Raw genomic sequence first — 23,933 nt, 5'->3', positions numbered from 1 at the left:
CAAACAAATAAAATTAAATAGCTCATTAAATTTCTATTACAAAAATAGTAAAAACTGTGTGGTTGTGATTTGGACCAACTTTTCCAATCTCACTCTTATTTAGGAGCTACCCTCCTCTACCTCAACTAGTCTGTCGCCTTCAATTTTCTGTTTGACAATCACATACTCAATTTACCATGAATAAAAAACCAAATTGAGCTGCATACATTTATAACATAAATTTTCATCATTGCATTTCCAATTTCCATCAATAGTCAATTCTTAATTAATTACTTTTAATTCCATTTTCTAACATGAAGGATATCCTGAGTATAATTGCCTGACATAAAAGGTAAAAACAGTTCAATCACATGTCTAAAATAACAATTCGACATATCTATAAAAGCTAAACATAACGACTTGGGTCAATACATTCAATCAAGTCAACAAGTCCAACAAGGTCGCTAACAGAAATATAGGAGTCAACAAGGTGGGTTGTGACATGTTTAGTAGCTTGCAAAAGGTAGCCAAGAGTTTTCATGATGATAACATAAAGATACAGAGTGATAGGGTAAATCTCTGATGTATCTAAAAAGCTCAAATCATGCTAACTCTTGCAGAATCATTAAAAAAGAGTGTTCGCAACCTTAGGTCAAAGGGACCTAAAACCCAGCCAATCTAATATATTCAAGATTAAGTTTTACTGTATCTTGTTATGAGCCTTATCAAAGTTAGTTTCCATATAAAAGATACTTTCGGCCAGAGTCGCAATTTAAGTCAGTAATTTTCTGAGCTACCACAGCACTGTGATTAATAATAGCGCCTTTGATATATCCAGTGTTTTCTCTTCAGAAATCAATTTAATTTTCTCAAAAAAGGTTTTAGCAAGAATTCTATAGAAAACATTGAGAAATGGCTCTTCCGAGTATGAGTTTAATTTGTCACTTTACAAAGACGTGCAGTTGGATTTGAGCCCTTAAGCATGAGGCAGGGATGAAGAACAGGGCATGGGAAGGGGTGGCAAATGCAATGGACCTTGTCAAACATGTAATGCCCCTGAAAGTGGACAACTCCGACAGGATGCACAGGTCCAGGGAGCTACTGCTGGAGGGGCATTGTGAAATGCTTGAAGAATGAGTAAGTCTCCAGATTTTTTCAGCTTTCTAGAGGATGTTCAGAAAAATATGTAGCACAAGGTCCAGTATCTGTAATTTAGATCATTCACAGGGTGGACGTGTAGAACACATGATTACTATTGAGAATGGGGGGGTGGGGTGGGGTGGAGTGGGGGGTGTGAATTAGTTGTAATAAAAACTTGCAGATTCGTAGCCTGTGCCCTGTCGTTTCCAGGCACGAAATGTACTGGAAACGGAAACCATTGAAATACTGGTGCGATTCGCATGTGGTCCGTTTTTTGTTTTGCTGAAACGTTTTTAGTAATTTTCCACAGAATCTCGTCGAATCTAACTTCTACGGGAAATTTCTAAAACTAATCTCAGTGAAAAGCGACATTTTTCTGAATGTTTCTTTGGATTGTCTGATTTTGGCAATGTTTTTCCCATTTTGTCGGCTGTAAAAAAATGGAAACCTCTATTCTAAACGCACTGTTGAAAGAATAAATAGGATACAGCTAATGTATCGAGACAACTTTGCAGGTGGTCGGTTTTAAGGTTTGGTTTTTGCAGAGAAAAACAAGCGTAGGGAGGGGCTTTCATTTTGCAGAGTCAATCTGTGCAGTTGGCAGGAGGAGATCAACTCGCAAGAACGCTGATTGCAGAGTGCAAACGCTGGACGAAATGCAGCTCTTCCTCCGTCGATGAATATTTTTCCGTCCAGCAAATTAGACTAAAGTTTTTGTAATGTCACATTTTAATATGTTTATTAAATTAAAAATTTCAGATTATCCAATGTTTTTATTAATATGATATAAATTTTTTAAAGTTGTATAGTTTTTTATCAAATGGCATTCCAAATAGTTTTATTTTATTTTTGTTTTTTTATTTTAAAGTGTACAAAGTTCAAACTTTTATTAAATATTTATTCTATATTTAATATTTATTTTTGTTTTTTATTTTGAAGTGTACAAAGTTCAAACTTTTATTTAATATTTATTGTGTATTTAATAGTTTTATGGTTGGTAAGAGGTATAAATATATTTTAAAATTCTTGTCTTCGTATAGGAAAATTTAAGTTAATCAAATCAAATTTTATTAAATTAATAAAATTGTTGTGAAATTAATTGATATTCATATATTATAATTTAACAATATTAAATTTAAAATTTATAGTAATAGGAAAATAAGTTAATTCTAATAGAGTTAAAATTTTAAAAATGTAATTTAAATTAATAATGTGTGTATTAATGTATTAATTAAATAATAAAAATATTAAATAATCAATAATAGAAATTTTAAGTATTAAATAAATAATAATATAAAATTGTTATTAAAATATAACTTATAAATTTATAATTATAATTATATTAATTCATTTTTTTATAGTTGATCAATTTTTTTATCTTTATTATTTAATAATTGGATTTTAATTTGTTGTTAACAGGATAATGACAACTGAGGTTAGCTCTCAATCTAATGTTAGCTCTCAATCTCCCACCTTCAAGACCGATCCAAGTTCACCTTTGTGGAAACATGTCCAAATGATAGAACAAGTTAAAGGGGGTGGAACGTTTGTTTGGATATGCAATTTTTGTAATGTGAGGTACAAAAGTTCATATAGTCGTGTGAAAGCCCATCTTTGTGCAATTCCCCAACAGGGTATCAAAGCATGTCCAGGAGAGGATGGCAATGGATTACCACCTCAACAAATAACAGGCTATATTAGAGAGCAAGAGGAAGCAGATGCAAGAGTTTCTCGTGGCACAAACCATCCTTTAAAGAAAGGGAAGAGATCAAGTAAGCCTCCTCCATCTCATAATGACTTTCCTGATGTTTTAGTAGAGAGCCACCCATTTTTGGGTAGAACTGAAGAACCTATTAATGTGAAGAAAAGCAAGGGGCCATTAGAGAGTGCGTGTAAGAATGATGCTAGGGAGATTGCAGATCAAAGTGTTGCAAGACGTTTATATGCAAATGGTTTATCATTTAATGTTGTGAGATCACCATATTGGCAAGATATGTTGAGAAAAGTAAATGAGGCTCCAAAAGGGTACGTGGGGCCAGGATATGAGAAGGTGCGTAGCACCTTACTAGCAAGGGAGGTAAAAAGCATAGACACTGCATTGGCTCCAATTAGGAATTCATGGAAACAAACAGGGGTGTCAATTATTTCTGATGGGTGGAAGGATGCCAAAAATCATCCATTAATCAACGTGATAGCAATGTGCCCCAAAGGGGCAATGTTTCTTAAAGCTGTGGATTGTGAAGGGCAAGTGAAGGATGGACAATTTATTGCTAACATCCTTATACAATGCATTTAGGATGTGGGCCCTCAAAACGTTGTCCAAGTAATAACAGACAATGCAAAGAATTGTAAAGCTGCAGGCATGTTGATTGAGACACGGTTTGAGCGCATATTTTGGACCCCTTGTGCAGTGCACTCTCTCAATCTTATGCTACAAAAGTTGGGTAGGAAAATAAATTGGATCAAAGATATCTATGCAGACGTTGAAGAGATCCAAATGTTCATCACAAACCATCACATGTCACAGGCCATTTTTAGATCATTTTCGCAGTTGGAGTTGCTAACGGTAATTGAAATACTTTTAAGTTTAGTTCTTAACTTTTGAATTTTGTATTTCACTTTAATAATTATGAATTCAGTTTTTAAACTTAGCACATCTTTAGTTTGTAATTCAATTTTTTATTTTTTATTTTTTAATAGGTTGCTGAGACTCGATTTGCATCCAACACAATTGTGTTGAGGAGACTTGTGAAGGTACGAGAGCCACTTGCTAGTATGGTTATTAGTCAAAGCTGGTCACTATGGAGGCAATCCAACACTGAAAGGGCTACAAATGTAAAACAAATGATATTGGATGACACTTGATATCTTCTTAGTTTTACTGAGCCTATCATGAGTATGATCCGTTATACCGACACGGATCATCCATGTTTGGGAGAGGTATATGATGGAATTGATTCAATGCTTGAGAAAATGAAGCATGTCATCAATGAAAAGGAGCAAGATCCTGAAGAAACATTCTTCAAAGCGGTGCAAACAATTTGTGTTGAGCGGTGGAATAAAATGACCACCCCACTCCATCTTATTGCATTTGCATTGACTCCCAAATTTTATAGTGATGAAATTCTTGCTATGCCATCAAGGGTACCACCATATAGAGATGCAAAAGTTAGTGAAGGGTGTAGGAAAGCACTTGCAAAACTCTTCCTTGATCGTGAAATGGAGAATATAGTTACAAGTGAGTTTGCTGATTTTGTAGCTTCCAATGGTCAAAGTGCTTCTGTTCTTTGTGACAAGTATACAAAGGATGCTCATGCTTGGTGGTACCTTAATGGTCATACATCACCGCACCTCCAAACTCTTGCAATCAAACTTTTATCGCAAGTAAGTTTTTCCATCTCTATTGCACTCTCTAACTTTATATTGTTCACAATTTGTAAAAATAACAAATATTCTTAACTTTAAAATTTGAATGACATTTTTTATACCCCTCACTTTGTCTCAATAGGTTGCTAGTTCCTCCTCATCTGAGCGAAATTGGAGTACATACTCTTTTATTCACTCAGTGAAACGCAATCGATTGGCTGCAAGTAAGGTAGAAGAGCTGGTTTATGTGCATTCCAACTTGCGCCTTCTTACTCATAGTCAAAATGAGTACAAGGGGGCATAAAGTTTTGGGATGTAGATCCGGAGCGAACTGATTTGGATTTTTCAGCTGCTGCACAATCTTTACTGGATGTGCAGTCAGGTAGCCACCATCCTTCTAGTGCAAGTAGTAGTGGGGTTGCATGTGATTCTAATCTACTTGCATCATCTAATGTCACTGTCACCGATGATGTTGATGTTGATGATGATATATGATGCAGCATCATATATCATTGAAGCGTAATTAGTAATTATTAAGCGTGTTCTTTTAATGTTGAACCAATGAACAATGAGTTGAATAAGTTGTCATAAAACTCATGTTATGACATATTATGAATTTTTAGGATTAATGGCAGTATTGAGTTTGTTTAGCTGCAGCATGTATGATCTGTTCTATTCTGATGCTGATGATCTTATATGATGCCTATATCATTGATACGTACTTAATAATTACTAAGTGTGCTATTTTAATGTTGAACCAATGAATGCATTGAAATTTTGAATAATTTGTCATCAAGTTCATGTTTTGAGATATTTTGAATTTTTAATATTAATAGGTATAATTTTTATGTTTTTCTTTATGCCCGTACCCAAACGTACCCAAACTGCCCCCAAAAAATTGTCGTACCAGCGTATCGTATCAACGTCCCCGTACCCGTATCCGTACCCGTACCGGCAACTTAGTTTAAAAAACTTAATCTTTCCAACCAATTATATTCTTTGAAATAGTTTCTTCAGATTACAGAGTAATCATCAAATGAATGTTAGATGAAGCCCCATAAGATTAAGAGATAATGCACAAGATGTGATGTGGAAGTCCAATGCAGGAGAAAACACGGTGAGAATCGGTGCTAGGACTGACTGTCCTAATAAACCCTCACAAATCTGAAATGAATTAAGCCTTTAAGGGCTTCAACCCTAAGAAGCAACAACCCCACTTTAGAGCTCCAACTCTTTCATCACATGAGCACGCACCCATACAATCTGAGCATCAACTCAATTCTTTCAAGCACCAAATTTTGTCAAGACAAAACTAATTCATTTATCTTAGAGTTAACTCAGAATATACATTAAATATAACCTTGAATCATTCTTTTTACGTATATAGAAACTAAAAGATCAATACCTGCTAATTTTCTTAGAACATTTTTACTTTATTGGCCATAGTGTTCTTCCTATATACTCTAATCCCTGCCTTCGGAAGTATATATATATAAGAAGCTGATTCAGTTCCTAATCCAACTTGAACAATAACTGCATTCACTAATGGTCTTTTGTAAATATATAATTAAATTCACCGCTACCACTACAGAATAAAATTTTATTTTAATGACATAATCCCATTACTACTATTGATATTTCAAAACTAGTTATTTGATGTGTCTATCCATGTGTAGGGTTCATAACTACTTACTGTGAACTGACTTTGGCATTTTTTACAGGTGGCAATGAAGGAAACACCTTTGAATAAAACAAAAGAAAACTTAAGTGTTTTCTATATATATTTTAAATATTACTGTAAGTGTTTTCTATGCCTGTTTTAAGGACAGTGGACATGCTATTTTTAACATGGCATACAAGGTGGTTCGAACCACTTCCACAATCTTTATAAGTCATACACGCCATCATATAGAGCTTGACAACAAATCATCATGCATATACATTTTTACACACATGATAATGTTCTTCTGAAACCGATGCTTTCAAATGTGAAGACCCAAAATTTTTTCCAAACACGATAATGTTTTTCTGTTCACGTGAGACTTCTGACAGCAGTTCTGGATCATAAAATGTGTGATGAGAGGTTGTATTAGTATTGACTTCAGGCAATACATATATAGTTATTTCAGATCTTTGTCCTTTTGATAGATGGGCAAGCACACACAACTTTTTATTTTATTATGCAAAGTGTGCTGTTACTTCCCCACACTGCCGAAGATAATTGCTCTTCCAGCAATGAAGTGATAAAGACATCACTTACATTTTCTGTTACCAACGACTGAAGATTCAGACATTCTTAGCCTTCTTCAAAAGATTGCATATGAAACATAACATTGAGAGATTTAAGTATACAGATCCGTTAAGTTAAACTAGAATTTATTTACAAGCATGATCACTAAATTATTGGTCAAAAGCTTTCTTGATCAGTAATTGTAGGATCTGTATTGTCATATTTTGACATCAATGACCATTAAACTAACAGGACATAGGTCTCCTAGATCAAAAAGGGAGAAAACGTAATTTTTGCATAGCTAAATGAAGAAGCTATTATGGAAACAATGTTAAACTACCAGCAAGCATGGTTGTAATGAACTTGTTTTACTTTTTATTTCTTAATAATTTCATAAAATTCATGTTTGTTGGTTGCAGTGTTGGGGATGTTCGAGTTAACTGGAATGAGATTAGCAAGAATGGAACAACATTAAAGACAGGAGATATAATATCAATCAAGGGAAAAGGAAGAGTAAAGGTATGATTACAGTTTCAATCTCGATTCTCAATATCCTCTACCACTTTAATTGGTATAAATAGCATTTCTGCAATACTCGAACTTTTTATTTAATGTTTGGAACTTATCAAGATCTAATTTTAAGAAATAAATTGAACATGTTTCTGGGTTCCCAGAGTCATCTGATGACAGGCTTGTCATTGTCAATATACTGCTATCTAGCAGATATCCTTTAAATGGATAAAGGGAATTCTTTACTATGTACTATACACTATTTTCTATATGTTACATTAACTCTAGAGTACCAGCGAGCAATAAGATTTGTGCATTATCACATTGTTTGCGAGGAAGATATTCATTTAAACATATTTTTAGTATTGTAGAAGCTCTTGAGGGATTTATACCCACCATTTAATATTGTTACAATGTGATCAGATACATAATTATACTAGAATTAATTTATACTGTCACAATTATGACCACTTCAATTATGTTCTGTATTTGATCATAAATGGAAATGAAACCTTAAAAGTTGTCCAGGTTAAGGGGGGGTGCATGCTACGAAGAGAAAGAGAAACTTATATAAATATGGGATTGCAACACCTTTAACTAATATATATTATGTAGAACCTATCCTAATGAGATAGATCCAGTAATAATCAATGATAAACCACTTTTTCCTATCCTGCATAGCTCACTGGACAGGTAATTATAGAGATGCCAAATCCTTTTGACGATGCTATATATAATGTGTCACTGCTACATGAACATGAAGCCTAACTTTGAGGGTACTTAGGTCACTTTCCAGCCTTGTAAGACATTTCAAATTTTCATACACTGTCATGCTCCTTTTTCATTCCCTATTTCTATTGAATATGTCAAACCACACTCCCCTCCTGCATTGAGTGTTGCCAACTCTCAAGGTCCATTCCCTCCAGCAGTAGGTATTTCCAAAACTTGATATATCCAATTTTCCTACTCAGTCTTTCTGGATCCCCAAACCCTTGCCCACCATCCACCTTGGCATCCCATATTCTACGCACTTGATTTCAAAGATCTGGACAACAATATGTAATGTTCTGGATCCTGCAACTGAGGATTTTGAGTTCATATGGAGCTCACAAGTTCTCATATAGTGGAAATTTGTTGTGGTATGCCGTATGGGGAAGAAGTCTCAAAGTTGTACCATGAAGATGAGTCAATTTTGAGATGGCGTACGGTGATGGAGAGCCCTTGACTGTCGTACGGTCATATGGTGTGAATGGGGAGGGCCGTACGTTGGAAGCAAGGATTCATACAATGAGGGTGCGTTGCTGTACAATGTCTAGGCATAGGTGGAGGTGTAGGCGTATGGACAAGAGATTGTACAGACAAGATGATGGTGGAGCGTACAGTGTAGGGGAGCAGAAATACTGTAGGGTGGGTGACTGGGTGTACAGTATGTTGGCCATACGACCTTCAATGTATTGTCTTGTAGTCTATTGTGAATGGATGGTAGGGGTTGGAGGGGTATGGGAAGTCCCTTAGTTTTCTATTGGTTGGCGACATCTTCTGGGTATGAATCCAGGAAGTGTCAGGCGTGTATAGAAGAGGTCAATAATTGTAGAAACACCAATGAATGCCAAATATATCACAATCAATGAATAATTGATGCACACAGATAAAGATTTGCAAATTATTGCTAGGTACAGATTACAAACGATAATGGTGCTCCAGATATGCTAGATGCGAAGCAAACTAATACAGAACATTATAGGGTGAGGGTTGAGTCCTACTGAAATCAAAATAGCCAAGTAGGGAAGATCTTCCACTTCTGAAATGACCAATAATACAAAATTCCAACAGGGATCCGCAATACAAAGAAATAATGCAAATCACATACCTAGACAACATAATCCCATGGACATAAATACCCTGTCGAGGGAGAAACTGTGTCGATAGGAGGCAACACAAACACCTACTGAAACAATTAAATAAAAATGGGTGCGATATATTCTAAATCAATCGACCCATAAACAAAGGTTTTAATAATTTATTTATTTTATGATGAGAATGTTATAGACCTCCGGTCCTAGAATTTGCTTGTCCTCAAGCAAACACAACACCAAATGCTCAAGAATGTGTTCACGCTCCCAAGTAGTGTTGTCGAGTGGCAAGTGCATCAATGATTTTGACTAGTTCCAGCACAAGTTTCCCTTCTTCGTTGAGAGGTGGAATATTTGTGGTTACGGTGATGTTCTGTCCCAATGCTTTCTTCATGTGGGATACATGAAAGATGTTGTGGATGCGGCATCCCTCTTGTAGTTCAAGTTCATAATCAACTTCATCGATGCTGCAACTTCACCGACGCTGCAAGTTACACGATAAGGACCGTAAAAGCGCAGCCTTAGTTTTTCCTTTTCTTTTGCCTGTAATGATGATTATTTCTATGGTTGGAGTCTAAGATAGACAATGTCGCTCAACTCAAAACTTCCCTTGATCCGATGTCTGTCGGCATAGAACTTTTGCTGATTTTGTGTTCTCTACAAATTTTCCTTCAAGAATCTTAGAATTTTCTATCCTTCCTATGGCCAGTCTTTTTCCCTAGGTCCGCGAGTGTCACCCAAAATCATGTCCACAAATGAAAGGGGCTCATACCCTTAGAGTGTGTTGGTTAAGAGTTTGTCCCTCTTGCTAACATGGCTTTACCTTGATTCTAGATGCCTAGAATGTGAGGAAACAAAAGGATGTCACCAACAAATGGGTCAGTGTATGTGTTATATCACTGCCCTTTGAATTATAAGGTACAACTCCCTTATATGCAAGATATGCAATGAATAGTGTCTTTAATAGATCATTGAGATAGGGGGTATGCTCTTAACTTGAGAGCAGAAGAGGATAAACCAGGATGCTCATAACTACAAACACCTTAGACATAAATAGATTTGGCCAACCTATAACACCTAGTGGAATGGATATCACAAGCTACCTTGAAGTTCTTCTCACATCTAATCCTAATTCTAAGTGCAAATTAGTCCTATTGAAATGCAATCTAGAGATAGAGCAAAGATGCATATGAAAGATGAAATGGAATCCACCTTGACTAATAACTCTCCACTAAAATGGAATCTGGTAAGATATTATCTGCTTCAAATACATCTATCCTACAATCTCATAGAAACTATTCTAAATTGCAAGGTTAGCTCGACTGAAGGAGACAATGAAAGGAATCTAGGCATGCTAGTCCTAAACGGAATCAAAACATCGCATTACCTAATTGCAAACATCATACAAATCTTTCATTCTATCTAACTCTTCGATTCTCACTCAACATTTGGAAATGCAAGGGGGAAAGTTGGACAAAATTGCCAATCCTTGTATTATTAGAAGAAATTACATTTATAGGCCCCCTATTAGGGTTCTTGGCCAGTTACAGATTCATTAGTTACATTAACAGAGCACTTGAAACGCTCGAAAATCCAACAGTCAACAGTTACAATTCAATACATTTGGAAAATACAGCAGAAATGATTAGAATTCCTTGAAATGGTTCACATTCTCCTCTGATTTGTAGCAATCACATTGGCGCTAAATCCATATAATTCATATTCCAACGGTCGCTACAATTTTGAATTTTGGTCGTCGATCTTAAACCAACGATCATGATTAAAACCCAACCATTTCCTTTTATGACTTTCTCTGCGGGTCCACCTAGGTATACATGTCGAATCGTCCTTATGTCGCTAAGATTATTTTCCTTGCATCTTTTGTCAGCAACATAACGACAAGCGTTGATCTTTTAAGATCTGACGGTTGCAAAAAATCTCTTGTTTGATTTTCAGCGCAGGTCCACCTTCCAGCTTTGTACATCGTGGCAGACAGGTGGCACTATTTCATTGCCTGGAGAATCTTATGATTGCAGAAAGTGATGGGCCCATTGAGACGTGTTGCTCTATCACTATGTCGTCATAATTAATAATCGAGCAACTTTACATGGTGACATAACGACAGTCGTAGATTTGTCTTGAGATCAACAATGCTCGTTGTGTTTCTTAATTACTGCGCATGACTCAAAGAAGGCCCCACCACAATTGGGTCCCATGGACAGGTGTCGGCTTGTCACTATTTCGCTCTGACTATTCCTCGTGCAACTTTGGAAAGTGACATAATGACAAGCGTAGATATTTTAAGATCTGATGATCGTGGAAAAGGTCTTATTTCCAAGGTGACTTGATTGTTCAACTCGATGACATGAATGTTAAAATGTGTTTTGGACCATCGATTCGATTTCAACTTAGTTTTCACCACCTTTGACCGTGTTCTTTGCCATTTTTGCATCTTTCATTGCTCACTTTGTATCGAATTCAATTGTTCTTGCTTCTAGCTTGTTCTCATGATTTGCATATCATTTTTAAGCCTCAGCCCTCGATGTTCTCTACCGTCTTTTTCTCTAAATATGCCTGTGATCTCGTTTAAATGTTTCGTTCCTTTAGATTTAGACCTTTGATCATGAAGTTAGAAATTTTCAGAGAATTAGAACTGCTTCCCTCTCATCTGAGAATGGATTGATACTTACCCTCCCACCTAAATCAACTAGTAGGACTTGAATCCATTACATTGTTCTTGTATTCCCACCTAGGCAACTTAGGGATAAAGATGAGAGAGGATACCCTAATGGAAACCTAGCGTAGACATAGACACGAAACATTGACACAACCCTTATGCTATAATCTTGAAAAATATAGGGGACTGAAATCATGACAATAGTTTGTTGAAGATGCAATTCATGCAAGAGTGAAAAGTAGCTAGTGCGTTCGTCAATCTAAATGGCACGACTAGGAACTCATAATGCCCGTAGTGACAATGGAATGTTGTCTTTTCCACATCCTCTTCCTGCATGCGGATTTGATGGTATTTATAACAGATATCTAGTTTAAAGAAATAAACTGCACCATGCAACTCATCCAACAATTCATTGATCTTGGGAATATGGTATCTATTTTATATTGTCCTCTTGTTTAATGCGCAAAAGTCCACACACATGCGTAACATCCTGTCCTTTTTCACCAACACCATTGATGATGCAATGCCATCATACTAGAAAATGACCTCCATCCTTTGTGTTGAAACTTCCTTTGGTCCCTCAACGGTCATTCCTCTGAGAACGACCTTTCCATCGACTTCAAAGTGAAGTCCATTTGTTTGAAGCTCTGTGTGTATTCATCAAGTGATTCCATCCACTGTATGCTTAGAATGATCTCCATATCATCCAAGTCTACTATAAGGAAATCCTCTGTCACGGTGTGATTAGCCATGGTGATACTCAGTTGGGGAACAGGGTGCGTGCAGGGTAAGAGTGTTCCTTCCACGACCTTGACTTGGAATCCTGTGTGAGCCTTTGTAGGTAGACCTCTTCGTTTCAGCAATGATGAGTTTATAAAGTTTAGAGTGGGTCAGCTATCCATCATCACAATGATCCTCTTTCCCTAAAGGGTTCCCCGTACTCCGAATATCATACATCTCGTGCTCTGAGAGGGTGGCAAGATTGAAACTCTTTACCCAACCCCTTAATGGTTTTGTTAGTCTGTCCATGAATAATACTATAAAAAATGTTTGTATTCAGAACAAAGAGTTTCTGAAATTCCGTGATTTACTAGTTAACCTATCTCGTTTGCCTTAAAGGTGCCAGTTCTTTAAAATTAATTTCGGGATCTTTACCATCAAATTGATCTATCAACCTTTCAGTGAATTTTGCATGTGAATTTGCTTGGTCATGTCCCAGCATAATGGTGCCATGATGCCACCATTCAAGCACTACTCCCTCGAAGCGTAGTGCTGCAAATTTAATTGCTTCCTCTTCTAGCATCGTGTTGAGCGGGAAGTAGTTATTGACCTTCATTACCCATGCTTGAGCAGATATGGATCTGGATCCATCAAATGGTGATAGATTCACTTTACTCAACTTCCTTCTGAGGTCATCGTTAAACTATCCTTGATTTCCGCCTCCAGAATATCACATTTTCAATTCCGCGTAAACTTTGTAGGATATATCCTCTTCCAAGTTTGCATTCTTCTAGTCTTGTTTCAACTGTTCTTGAAATTCCTCCATTGGCTTCCTTCCTCCTTGTGGTACCTTTGTCCATGGAGGGAAAGTTGGCATGGAATGTTGAGAATGTATTGGATGAGGATTTGCCTTTCTTGAAACCAAATTGGCACAATGACCAATTTATTCACTAGATATCTTATTTTCTGCTAGTTTTCGGAGAGTTTCTTCCATAAGTTGTTGAGTGTCGTTGATCTATGCTTGATTCCTTGAAACATCCCTCAATAGTGCCATGACTTCAGTAGGAGTGGGTTCTTGTAGATTTGCAAGTCCATCAACTGAGTGGGATCTCCTTTGTTTCCGACCATAAACTTTCATTGACTGCCCATGTTGGCCTTTTTCTCAGCAAGTCGAAATATCTCTGTTGTTGAAAAAAACCTCTGGAGCAATATATTTTCAAGTTATTTTTTGAGGTAACTTAAATAAGGGTTGCTACATCGTAAAGGAGCCCTTTTTTTTAAGCCTAATGTTTTGACCCCATGAACTATTTCCTTAAGATATAATTTAACACAACTTAACGCGAGGGTGGTCATACCATGTGTTTGGTCCCTAATATCTTCCTAGGTGGTCACTATATTGACTTAAGTTTATACCTCGTGGTCCCTATGCTTTCCCAAGCTAATACATTGATATAAAATCGTGCCAGAAACCTTTTAAGTTTGCATTATATGGGTCCCAGGATTAGATGAATCTTGTATATTCGCAAGATTTCACACCCCAAGTGCGAAAAAATGAGATGCTTATACATGGCATATGGCGGGCTAGAGGTCTTCAACAAGGCATCACATAAGAAGGATAGGACGGTGGTCACATTTTCGGGAACTTGGCTGTTTGTCTCACGAAAACGTGAGATGATGACACGTGTCCTCTCTTCCCAACAAAGGTTAAAACTTCAAAAGAATTTATGCAGCATTTTTCTTGTTTCCTATTGGTCGAACAATGGGGCCCAAGTGCTGATAAGTATTTCAACCAAGGTCAAACAAAAGGAGAGGTGTCAGATGCAGGAAAGATAGAGATCGAGGGTGTAAGTTCAAAGTTGTACTTTCACAAGGAGAAAAGCTCTTTCATTGAATGACTGAAGTGATTTTGCATGGATTATGGTTTTAACGCTACTTTGAGAATTAAAGTCGTCATTTTCATGCCACCCTTGTGCAAATGCAGGAAGCCCTTTGTACAAAGTTTGGCAACATGATTTAGGCAAATTGGTTGTTCCTACAGTGTTTATGGATGTGAATTTATTATTGGAGTTAGCATCAAGGTATGACCCTATTACACATGTAATTAGGGATAGGAATGGAAAGGTCAATTTGAAAAATGATGCAAAATCTATTGGCAGGGCATTTGATCTCAGCTCAGCCCTAGCCGTGACATGAGATTGATTTTTAGGTATTCAAAGAAGCCTACAACCAAGATGCGCTAGAGGTATTGAAGAATTTGATTGACACCTTTTTAAAGACTGTGGATGGAATTAAACTCACATGTGAGAATGTGTCATCCAGTTTGGGCAACTTAGATAATTATGATGACGCCATGTTGAATACACATACTGCCCTATATCAAGTGTTAGGGTTAGATAATAAAAGAAAATTCAACAAGGCTACAATGTGGATGTGTCTTGGGATCCAGAAATATTGTATTGCAATTATTTAGGATTTCCCTCAGTATTTGGGGGCAAGAATTAATGAAGGATTAACAACCTTACATGAAAGAAAAACATCAGATTTCAGATGGTATTCAATGTTAATACACATGATCTTTTCCCTTCGTAGAGATTATTTTGCTGAAGATATGGAATTGGAATTGGAGAGAGATGGTGAAGTGCCTTTAGTCCAATTATGGACAACCACTTTATTTGTTGACTGGAATGAACTTGATTTTAGAATGTTTGAAAATGACTTTGGTGTGTCTTTAAGGAGAAAATTATTGCCTTTTATTGAAGATTTTCCATGTGCCTTTTTTTGTTCTTGAGGCCTATTGATTATCATTTTGTTCATAGGATGTCTCATCAGTGGGGTGACATTTACTTCTATTCCCACACAACTATTATAAGAATTTATGATTTCCACGAAGACCTTTTGTACTACCTAGGTATGTCTCATCGAGGATTGGTTTCTGGAAATCATGAGACAAATCAGTATATTACAAGATACTGACTTTCCTTCAAATACTGATAAGGAAACCTTCTTCTCAGACCTCTCTATATTCTATCATTTTGCAATGATTAAGGGAGGACATAAAGACATGGTTCAATTGCTTAGGCTCTATAAGATGGATGTCAGCACTATGAAGCTAAATGACATAGAGGGCTTCTATTACACATTAAGGAACAAAATAAAGTTGAAGCCAAGAGGGGACCATGAATTTGATTTCCCTGAAGACATTATTAGGGATGATGGAGATTTCAAATCGTAGAAGAGAAAGAAGAGATCTTGGCATGCTTTCAAAGATATGCTGGATGAAGTACATAGAGTTGATCCACAATATGATCCACTTTCAGATGCCAAAACTTGGGCTCAAAAATTGAGAATAATTCTTGAAAACTTTTCAGGAATATATGATGCCATGAATGGTAGGGCTAAGATGACCGAAGTCACATTTGTGGAAGGTGCAAATGGCTTGGATTTATTGTTGAAGGCATCAGATATGATTCCCCAAGAGGGGAGAGGGCAAAAGAGATTAAGGGAGCAGCTAGAACTATTATGATATAATTGGTAAAATACTTACTTAATATTAACAGAGACTGAGAGATCTATATATACAAAGAGTTGAACGATGTTTACTTAGGAAATGATTGTAAAGAATAAAAACATTCTATTCTAGCTGAAAGAAAGCTAAGAAAGATAACAAATAACTACAAACTAACTAATATTAGAAACATTCTAATATTTACAATAGCTTAGAAATAGAGAACCATTCACTAATAATAGAAGCTTGTCTATTATTGTAATACCCTCTATTAATGGTTAATTTGTTGACAACACCAAACTGTCCTCTGAATTTGACAAACTTATCAGAACCAAGAGGCATGGTGAGAATGTTTGGAGTTTGATCCGCGGTAGGAACATACTGCAAATTTATTGTCCCATCTTCAACCAGCTGTCATATGTAGTGATAGTGAACATCCAAATGCTTGGATCGTTCATGGAAGATTGGTTTTCGTGCTAACGCCTTCGTTATCAACAAACAAAGTGGTTGGTCTTGCTGGTGACATCTGCATATTCCCAAGCATTCGATGAAGCTTAACAACGTCACAACTTGCTTGACTGTCGCTCTATAGTCAGCCTCTGTAGAGGAGAGGGAAATTGCCTGTTGCTTCTTACTGGTCCATGTGACGACACCAGATCCCAAACTAAACACATATCTCCAAGTTGACTTTTTATCGTCATTAGAGCTTGCTCAATCTGAATTTGTAAACCCACTGAATCTAGGATTAGAACTCCGAGAGTAAAGAAGTCCATAATCTGAAGTGCCCTTCACATAACGAACCACACACTTTGCTGCCATCCAATAATCAGCGTTGGGAGCTGTCATAAAGTGGGAGATGCAGTTGATTGCGAAGCTGATATTAGGCCTAGTAGTAGAGAGGTAGATGAGGCTGCCTACTAGTTGCTTGTATGTAGTATCATTGATGGGAGGAGGATCTGACTTGGATGATAACTTGAGACTTTTCTCCATGGGTGTAGATGTAGGCTTGCAATCTTGATAACGGATTTTGTCTAACAGAGCCCTGGCATATTTGGATTGAGAGATGAATATACCAGAAGGCTGTTGCTAAACTTCAACACCTAGGCAATAATGCATGAGCCCGAGGTCACTCATATCAAATGACTGACATAAATTTTGTTTCATTTCCTGAATTACAGATGCCGAATTGCCAATGATGATCAAATCATGCACATAAATAACCAGAAGGATGATGTCACTGTCAGTAGTCTTGATGTACAAATTTGATTTTGAAGAACTCCTCTTGAAGCCTTGATCATTACGGTACTTATCATTTTTCATGTACCATGCCCTAAGGGACTGCTTCAAGCCATATAGAACTTTCACTAATCTGAGAACGTGATGTTTATTACCAATAACCTTAAAACTAGGAGGTTGCGTGATGTAGACCTCTTTGTGGAGATCACCATTCAGGGAAGCACTCGATGTCCATTTGATGGACCTTCCAGTCAAACTGTGCTGCCATGGCTAGGAGTAATCTAATTGTGCTCATCTTTGCAGTAGGGGCCAAGGTCTCCTTATAATCAATACCCTGACCCTGAGAAAAGTCCTTTGCAATTAAACGAGCTTTGTACTTTTCCAATGTACCATTAGATTTGAATTTGATTTTGTAAACCCATTTGCAGCCAATGAGTTTCTTCCTTGGTGGAAGATTAGAAAGGACCTTGATACCACTGTAATGACCCTAGGGACACTGTAATAACTTGGTACAACATTCAAAGCATTCTCAGCCTAGGCACAATTTTGGAGAAGCTTTACACTCTTCCTTAGCATCAAATATTGAAAGGAGAAGGTCTGATATTATTTTCACATTCTGAAAAATAAAAACTCAGTCACATTAGGGATGCTTGTGGAGACCACGATTTTGTTCGTTACTCCCTCATCTTGGTTTGATTTCCCTTCCTACCTTGGGTGCACTATATAGGAAGATTATTGGATGAAGCTGGTTGCATTTTGGAGCCCATAACAGCTGGGAATTATTTTATAATAATCTTTTATATCAGAACAGGGGTGGCTGCTTTAGACGTTTACATTGGGCATTTGAGGCCATCACCCTTTGGGACATTGCTTGCATCTTCATTGGAGAATCAGGGCGACTTCAAGAACCAGATTCCTTTGTTCAATTCATGCTATTATATGTCATCTAGTTGCATTTTAGGAGGTACTGCTGTAGGTGAAAGCTCATATCAGATTTAAGCATATGTATGTAAGCCAAGAGTCTTGGCATCTCAACTCATTGCCATTGTAGAATTGTTGCATTGTCAATAATATATCTGAAGTTGGGAATTCTCTATTTGAGTTATTGTCTATTTGAAAGTTAAAAAGGGATGTATACTGACTATTTGATATAATGACTATAGGCTGTAGCTGCACATTTAGGTCATGATACTTCATCTATTGTATTTCAAAATACAAAAAGAAATCTGCATTGCATCTAGGACCTTGTCTAAACATCATAGGACTCTTTTGCAAGTAGTATATACATCGGATATTATTGGAAAACATTGATGCTCTCAAACCAGCAAGTTACAAGGTTGCACATGAATTGTTTGACAAAATTACAAGCAAAAAATTAGGGCAAATTGTGGTCAGTTCGAGCAAGGGACATTACAGTGGTATTAGAGCTGAATTCCTGCCATCCCGAGGGTTTAGCAATCACATGCAGCCACCCAGATTCTACACTCGTAGGAAGTCAGACGCCATGGGTGACAGGCAAGAGCGTGGCCCACCAAGAGACAATAGGAATGAGGATCAAGAAACAAGAGAATTTTGCAGAGCAATGGTTACAGGACAAGAGCGGATGGCTGAGGCTTTGCAGGCACTTACAACCGTGGTTGAGCGCATGAACACACAAGACAGACAGAATCAGGAGCAATGGGATAACAGGAGTGCAGTGGGATCACCTAGAGTTCATAGAACTTTTTCCAGAACAACAGATAGACCTACATGACCCACCTTCTTGAGAGAAGAACGTGTAGTAGAAGAGAATGATGATGTTGAGGAGCCTACCTTTGTTGATGTATATATGGCTGCTCATGATGAATGGCAACGATTGGCACTAGGAGCTTGAGAGCTCATGCATTTTGATCGTTTTGTACAAACGAGGATGGACTACTACAAGTCTCGACAGGAGAGGAGACCTCAGAATCAGAATAAGGATCTCAAGCAAGCTACTAATAAGCTTACATTACCTATGTTTGATGGAAGTGGAAAATCTACTGCACAGTCATGGACTCATAAGTTGGATACTTTCTTGGCTCTTCAACCCATGATAGAAGAGGAAGCCATCAAGTATGCCACTTTGCATTTGGAGGGTGCAACGCACGAATGGTGGTATCATGGGTTAATTACTTTGCAGTATAATCAGATCACATCTTATCAGGAGTTTGTGGACAAATTGGTGGAAAGGTTTGACAAGAAAGACCCAGAATCATACTTCAGAGAATTGGCTTAACTCAAGCGAGTTGGGAGTTTGGAGAACTACATTGGGGACTTTCAGAGATTGTCAGTAATGGTTCCCAATATCTCAGAGAGATGATTGGTGGTGTTATTCATGGAAGGCTTATTGGACCCAATGAGGGGATGGATAAAAGCCTTTGATCCACCTACTCTTCAGGAGGCAATGAAGAAGGCTAGGAGTATGGAGTTTGCAACACCAAAGAGCAAGAGCTTACATAAGGAAATCCCTTCAACAAGCAATGAGACTCCTCAACAATCATACAAGAAAGAGAAAACAACACCTATGATGGATTAGGAGACACAAGAAGAGTTGAGGAAGAAGAAATTATTCTATTGGTGCAAGGAGCCTTACAACAAGGATCATGATTGTCCTTTGTGGCCTAAGGGCAAGGCGAATCGTTCCATGTGGGCATATTTTGAGGACTCCGATTCTGATGAAGTTGATTAGCAGGTTGCTTCAAAACTTAATCAGGATGAGGAGACTTCTGCTCCCACGACATATATATGTTCAGGATGAGACTGCATTCAGGTTCAGGGGGACAGTTGATGGACAAAATTGCATTGCTATTCTTGATACTGGTGCGACACATAACTTTATTAATGGAGATTTTGTAGCTCGGTGCAGACTTCAGGTTGAGGATTTTGGTGGATTCAGAGTTCGAGTAGCAGATGGATATACTCTCGCATGCACCAGAAAGGTTGCTAATCTAACCTTGAGATTGAACAACTATGAGTTACATTTAGATTTTTATGTGGTCAACATGGGAGAGATGGACATAGTTTTGGGAATGAAGTGGCTCTAGGACTTGGGAGTATTTACCCTCAATGTATCCAAGATGAAAATGTCTTTTGAGGTTGATGGTAGGAGGCATGTATTGAGGGGTATTACAGAGGGAGGCTTGCATTCTATTAGAGGGCTGGACAGTAAGAAAAAGAAAAAAGGTGATTTAGGAGAAACATGAGATGGCGAAGAAGAAGGATCCTCTGAAATTGTTTCCCGCGGAAGTCTATCCCGGACGAAGAGGTCACTCCACGCTCGTGCTCCCTCGGTATTGCGAGCCGTGCGAGTTGATGCTCTTCCGTTTGAATTTTCCTCCCTCGGCGAACACAAATTCAAGAACTCCTCCTGTGCTTCTTCCACCAATTCGACCCGCTGCCGAGTCTCCTCCAACAATTCTTCGACGCTCCGGTTTCTGTCAGCTATCTTCAGAAATCTCCGTTGGCGTTCGGCTTGCTGTGCCAAAATTAAATTCTCTTGCGCAGTACGGGTTCCATCTTTTTCCTTGACCTTATTCCGATCTTTGTTAAGCTGATTTGGCATTAATCTTCATTCCTCCCACTTTCCAGATTCATAAGGCAACGATGCCAAATGTTTACCGTACAGGTAAAGAGATCAACGCATACAGACAATGAACACGAACAGCAGAATTATATTCGCAATAGTAGATCATTGATTATTTACAATGATCCCAGACGGGATATAAATACTACCGCCGAACCTTCCCGAAGGGTTCCGTCGGCCACAGCATTACATCCGCTACAAACTATTTACCCGTCGGCTACAAAATACAAAACACCGACGACAGTCAATTCGTCGGCGACAGAAACACTGCCGGAACCATCCAGTCGGCTGACACCAAATGTTTACCGTAGTGGTAAAGAAATCAACGCATACAGACAATGGAATGGAATAGCAGAATAATATTCGCAATAGTAGATGATTGATTATTTACGATGATCCCAGATGGGATATAAATACTGTTTACCGTATGGATTAATTAAGCAACGCACACTGAAAATCGATATGAACACCGAACAAATAGCAGAACAACTATTATTATTCGCATATGCCAACAGTACCTTATGCTTTTCTCCTATGATATGATAATGATAAGATAATGATGAATACAATGCTTCCCGAAGGGGTTATAAATACTTTCCGACGAACCTTCCCGAAGGTATCCGTCGGCTAAGTACATTATACCCGTTACAAACTGTTCACCGTCGGCTACATAACAAGAACTTTCCCGAAGGAACCCGTCGGCCGATACACAATTTCCTTTCCGAAGGGACCCGTCGGCCGATACACAATTTCTATCGACGACATCATTCCCCCCAAAAAAGAAAAGTTGTCACCCGACGACTATTACAAAATCTCTGAAACAAATCAACAACCAAAATATAATGACTGACCCAACACTGTTACTTTAGCCAATCTGACATCTGACCCTGATAGCCACCTGTGTCGCTTTCTGCCTTCCAATGCCAAGTACACTGAACCAAGTGTCGCTGCACTGCCTCCAATTGGATGATCAGCTCCTCCCGAGCTCTCTACACATCCACCAAGACAGCCTCATGGCCAACACCTACTCTCAGTGCCTCTGATACACAGACACTCCATGCCTGCCGCAGCTCCAAATCTTCTCACTGGTCAGACTCCCACGACTGATATCCGCAACGACTGGGGGTCCAGGGGGCAACGCCCCCGGCGGGGTCGAGGGGCAGCGCCCTCGCAACACTGTGAAACCCATACAAAACTGCACGGAACACACCATTTCTGTCATTTTTTGCCGATTCTACACTCTTTCTGGCAATCGCTGATTCTTCCTCTTCCCTATGGTATCATCTAATACTCATTCTGAGCATTCTCGACTTGTCGATGTTTTTTTTTTTTTATTTTTTTTTTTTATACAAAACCTCCTGTCGCCCTTCTGTGATGCAAAAACCCCACTCTTCAAAATTTGTAATCTTGCAATCCAAATCCCTACACATGATATGCTTGGAAAATCCGTACAATCACCTCGCATTCCTAGCTGCAATTTTCGTACGCTGCTTTTCTTTAAAAATCCGTACAAAAAAAAGCTCTAAAATCCGTATGCTTAATATATGTGCTTTAAAATCCGTACGAAACACAAGCTTATAACAAGCCGTACGGTATCTTCCTCTAAAAATCCGTACAGCAGCCTCTTGAGAGCTCGTACAATTAATTTATTTGAAAAGCCGTACACCATTCTTCAAACATTGAGAACCGTACGGCAATTTTTTCTGTGAAATCCGTACGGTGCTTGTGGAAACCGTACAATGGCCCTTACTATGAAATCCGTACCATTGCAATAAAATCCGTACGGTGGTGATGAAATCCGTACGGTGGCTTTTAAAAACCGTACTGCAACATGAAATCCGTACATTCTTAAAAAATTCTACTGCAATTTGGATTGTCTCGCCAATGGAAAACTGTACGGCAACATAAAATCCGTACCTTGCTGATGGAAATCCGTACCATGACATGAAATCCGTACATTGCTGATGGAAAACTGTACGGTGGTCTTCAAAATCTGCACTTTAGTTTCAAAATCCGTACTTCACTTCTGAAAAACCGTACGGCACTTCAAAATCAGTACGGTGCTTTCCAGAAACCGTACGGTGCTTTACCTCACTTTTGGAACAATTATCTACAATATTTACATATATACAGTACTTACAGTCTTCTCTCAGTTATTCGTCCATGGGGGTGCGTTACTTCTTTCATTGCAGACATTCAACTTCGACCTCTTCACTACATCGAATACTTCCTTTCGGTCTAGCATCCACTGTTTTATTGCTCTGTTATTGCTTACTTCCCTCATCTGGTACGGCCCGACCCATTTAATTTTGAACTTGCCTGGTTTGATCTCATTCCGATCGTCGTACAATACCCATTGTCCGAGTGGAAACCTGCTATGCTTGTTCTGTGTCATCTCCATATCGCCCAGTTTGTTCCCGAAGTCCCGTACCATGGACTTCGTCAACTGCCCCTTCTGTCCGTCAATAACACTTTCACTCCGTACTGCTGCAACTTTTATTAGACCCTTTCGCTTTGTTTCCTGTGCAGACCATATCGTGTGCCTTCCTTGCTGCCAGTACCTTTTTTTTATATTTGTGGTTCGACATAATACTTTCTTCCTGCGCAATCGTACAGTAGAATCTTTCCTTCTTTTCGGTTCGTACTGTATGTTATGTCCTTCAGCTTCAGTCATATCCGCGTTTTCTTCTTCGACTTCTTTATGTTGCTTCGAACATTCATTTCTTCCTTCGGCTTCTCCATGTTCCTTCAGACACTCATTTCTTCCTTCGGCTTCTCCATGTTCCTTTAGACACTCATTTCCTCCTTTCTTACCTTCGTCGATCTTTAGCATATTACAACTTGGAAAGAGCTCATAATCCTCTATCTGCCAGTGGTAAAGACCATTTACTGAATCCAGGTCATCATCTCCTTCCAATTGTAGGACTCCCTCCTGATCGGGTTCCATACTCTGCCTCCTCTCATCATCTTCTCCTTCGGAATCTGATGATAGAGCTTCTTCTCCAACCATCTGAGTGTGTAGATCGATGACATACTTTCGGCCTTTGCTTTTGAGTGATAAAGTATTTTTCTTCCAATCGTGCTTTGCCTTGGCTTGTATCAGCCACCCCCGG

The 23,933-nt window shown here is 38.2% G+C and overlaps 1 protein-coding gene across 2 annotated transcripts in view; it reads left to right on the top strand.

Moving 5' to 3' along the window:
• Positions 1 to 23,933, top strand: part of LOC149569011 (RNA-binding S4 domain-containing protein) — a 193,904-nt gene that overhangs the window by 99,923 nt on the left and 70,048 nt on the right. The window contains exon 9 of one of the 2 annotated variants that reach the window (XM_089821823.1): positions 7,135 to 7,234. The exons of the other annotated variant lie outside the window; for it this stretch is intronic. Coding sequence (XP_089677949.1) covers positions 7,135 to 7,234 — 100 coding nt within the window. The remainder of the gene's footprint in view (positions 1 to 7,134; positions 7,235 to 23,933) is intronic. 2 annotated transcript variants of the gene reach the window in all.

This window comes from Cupressus sempervirens, chromosome 3, assembly GCF_028749045.1.
Source record: "Cupressus sempervirens isolate cs-2001-9-10 chromosome 3, ASM2874904v1, whole genome shotgun sequence".
NCBI lineage: Eukaryota > Viridiplantae > Streptophyta > Pinopsida > Cupressales > Cupressaceae > Cupressus > Cupressus sempervirens.
Note: the sequence above shows the minus strand (reverse complement) of the source record. Positions and strands in the feature narration are given on the sequence as shown.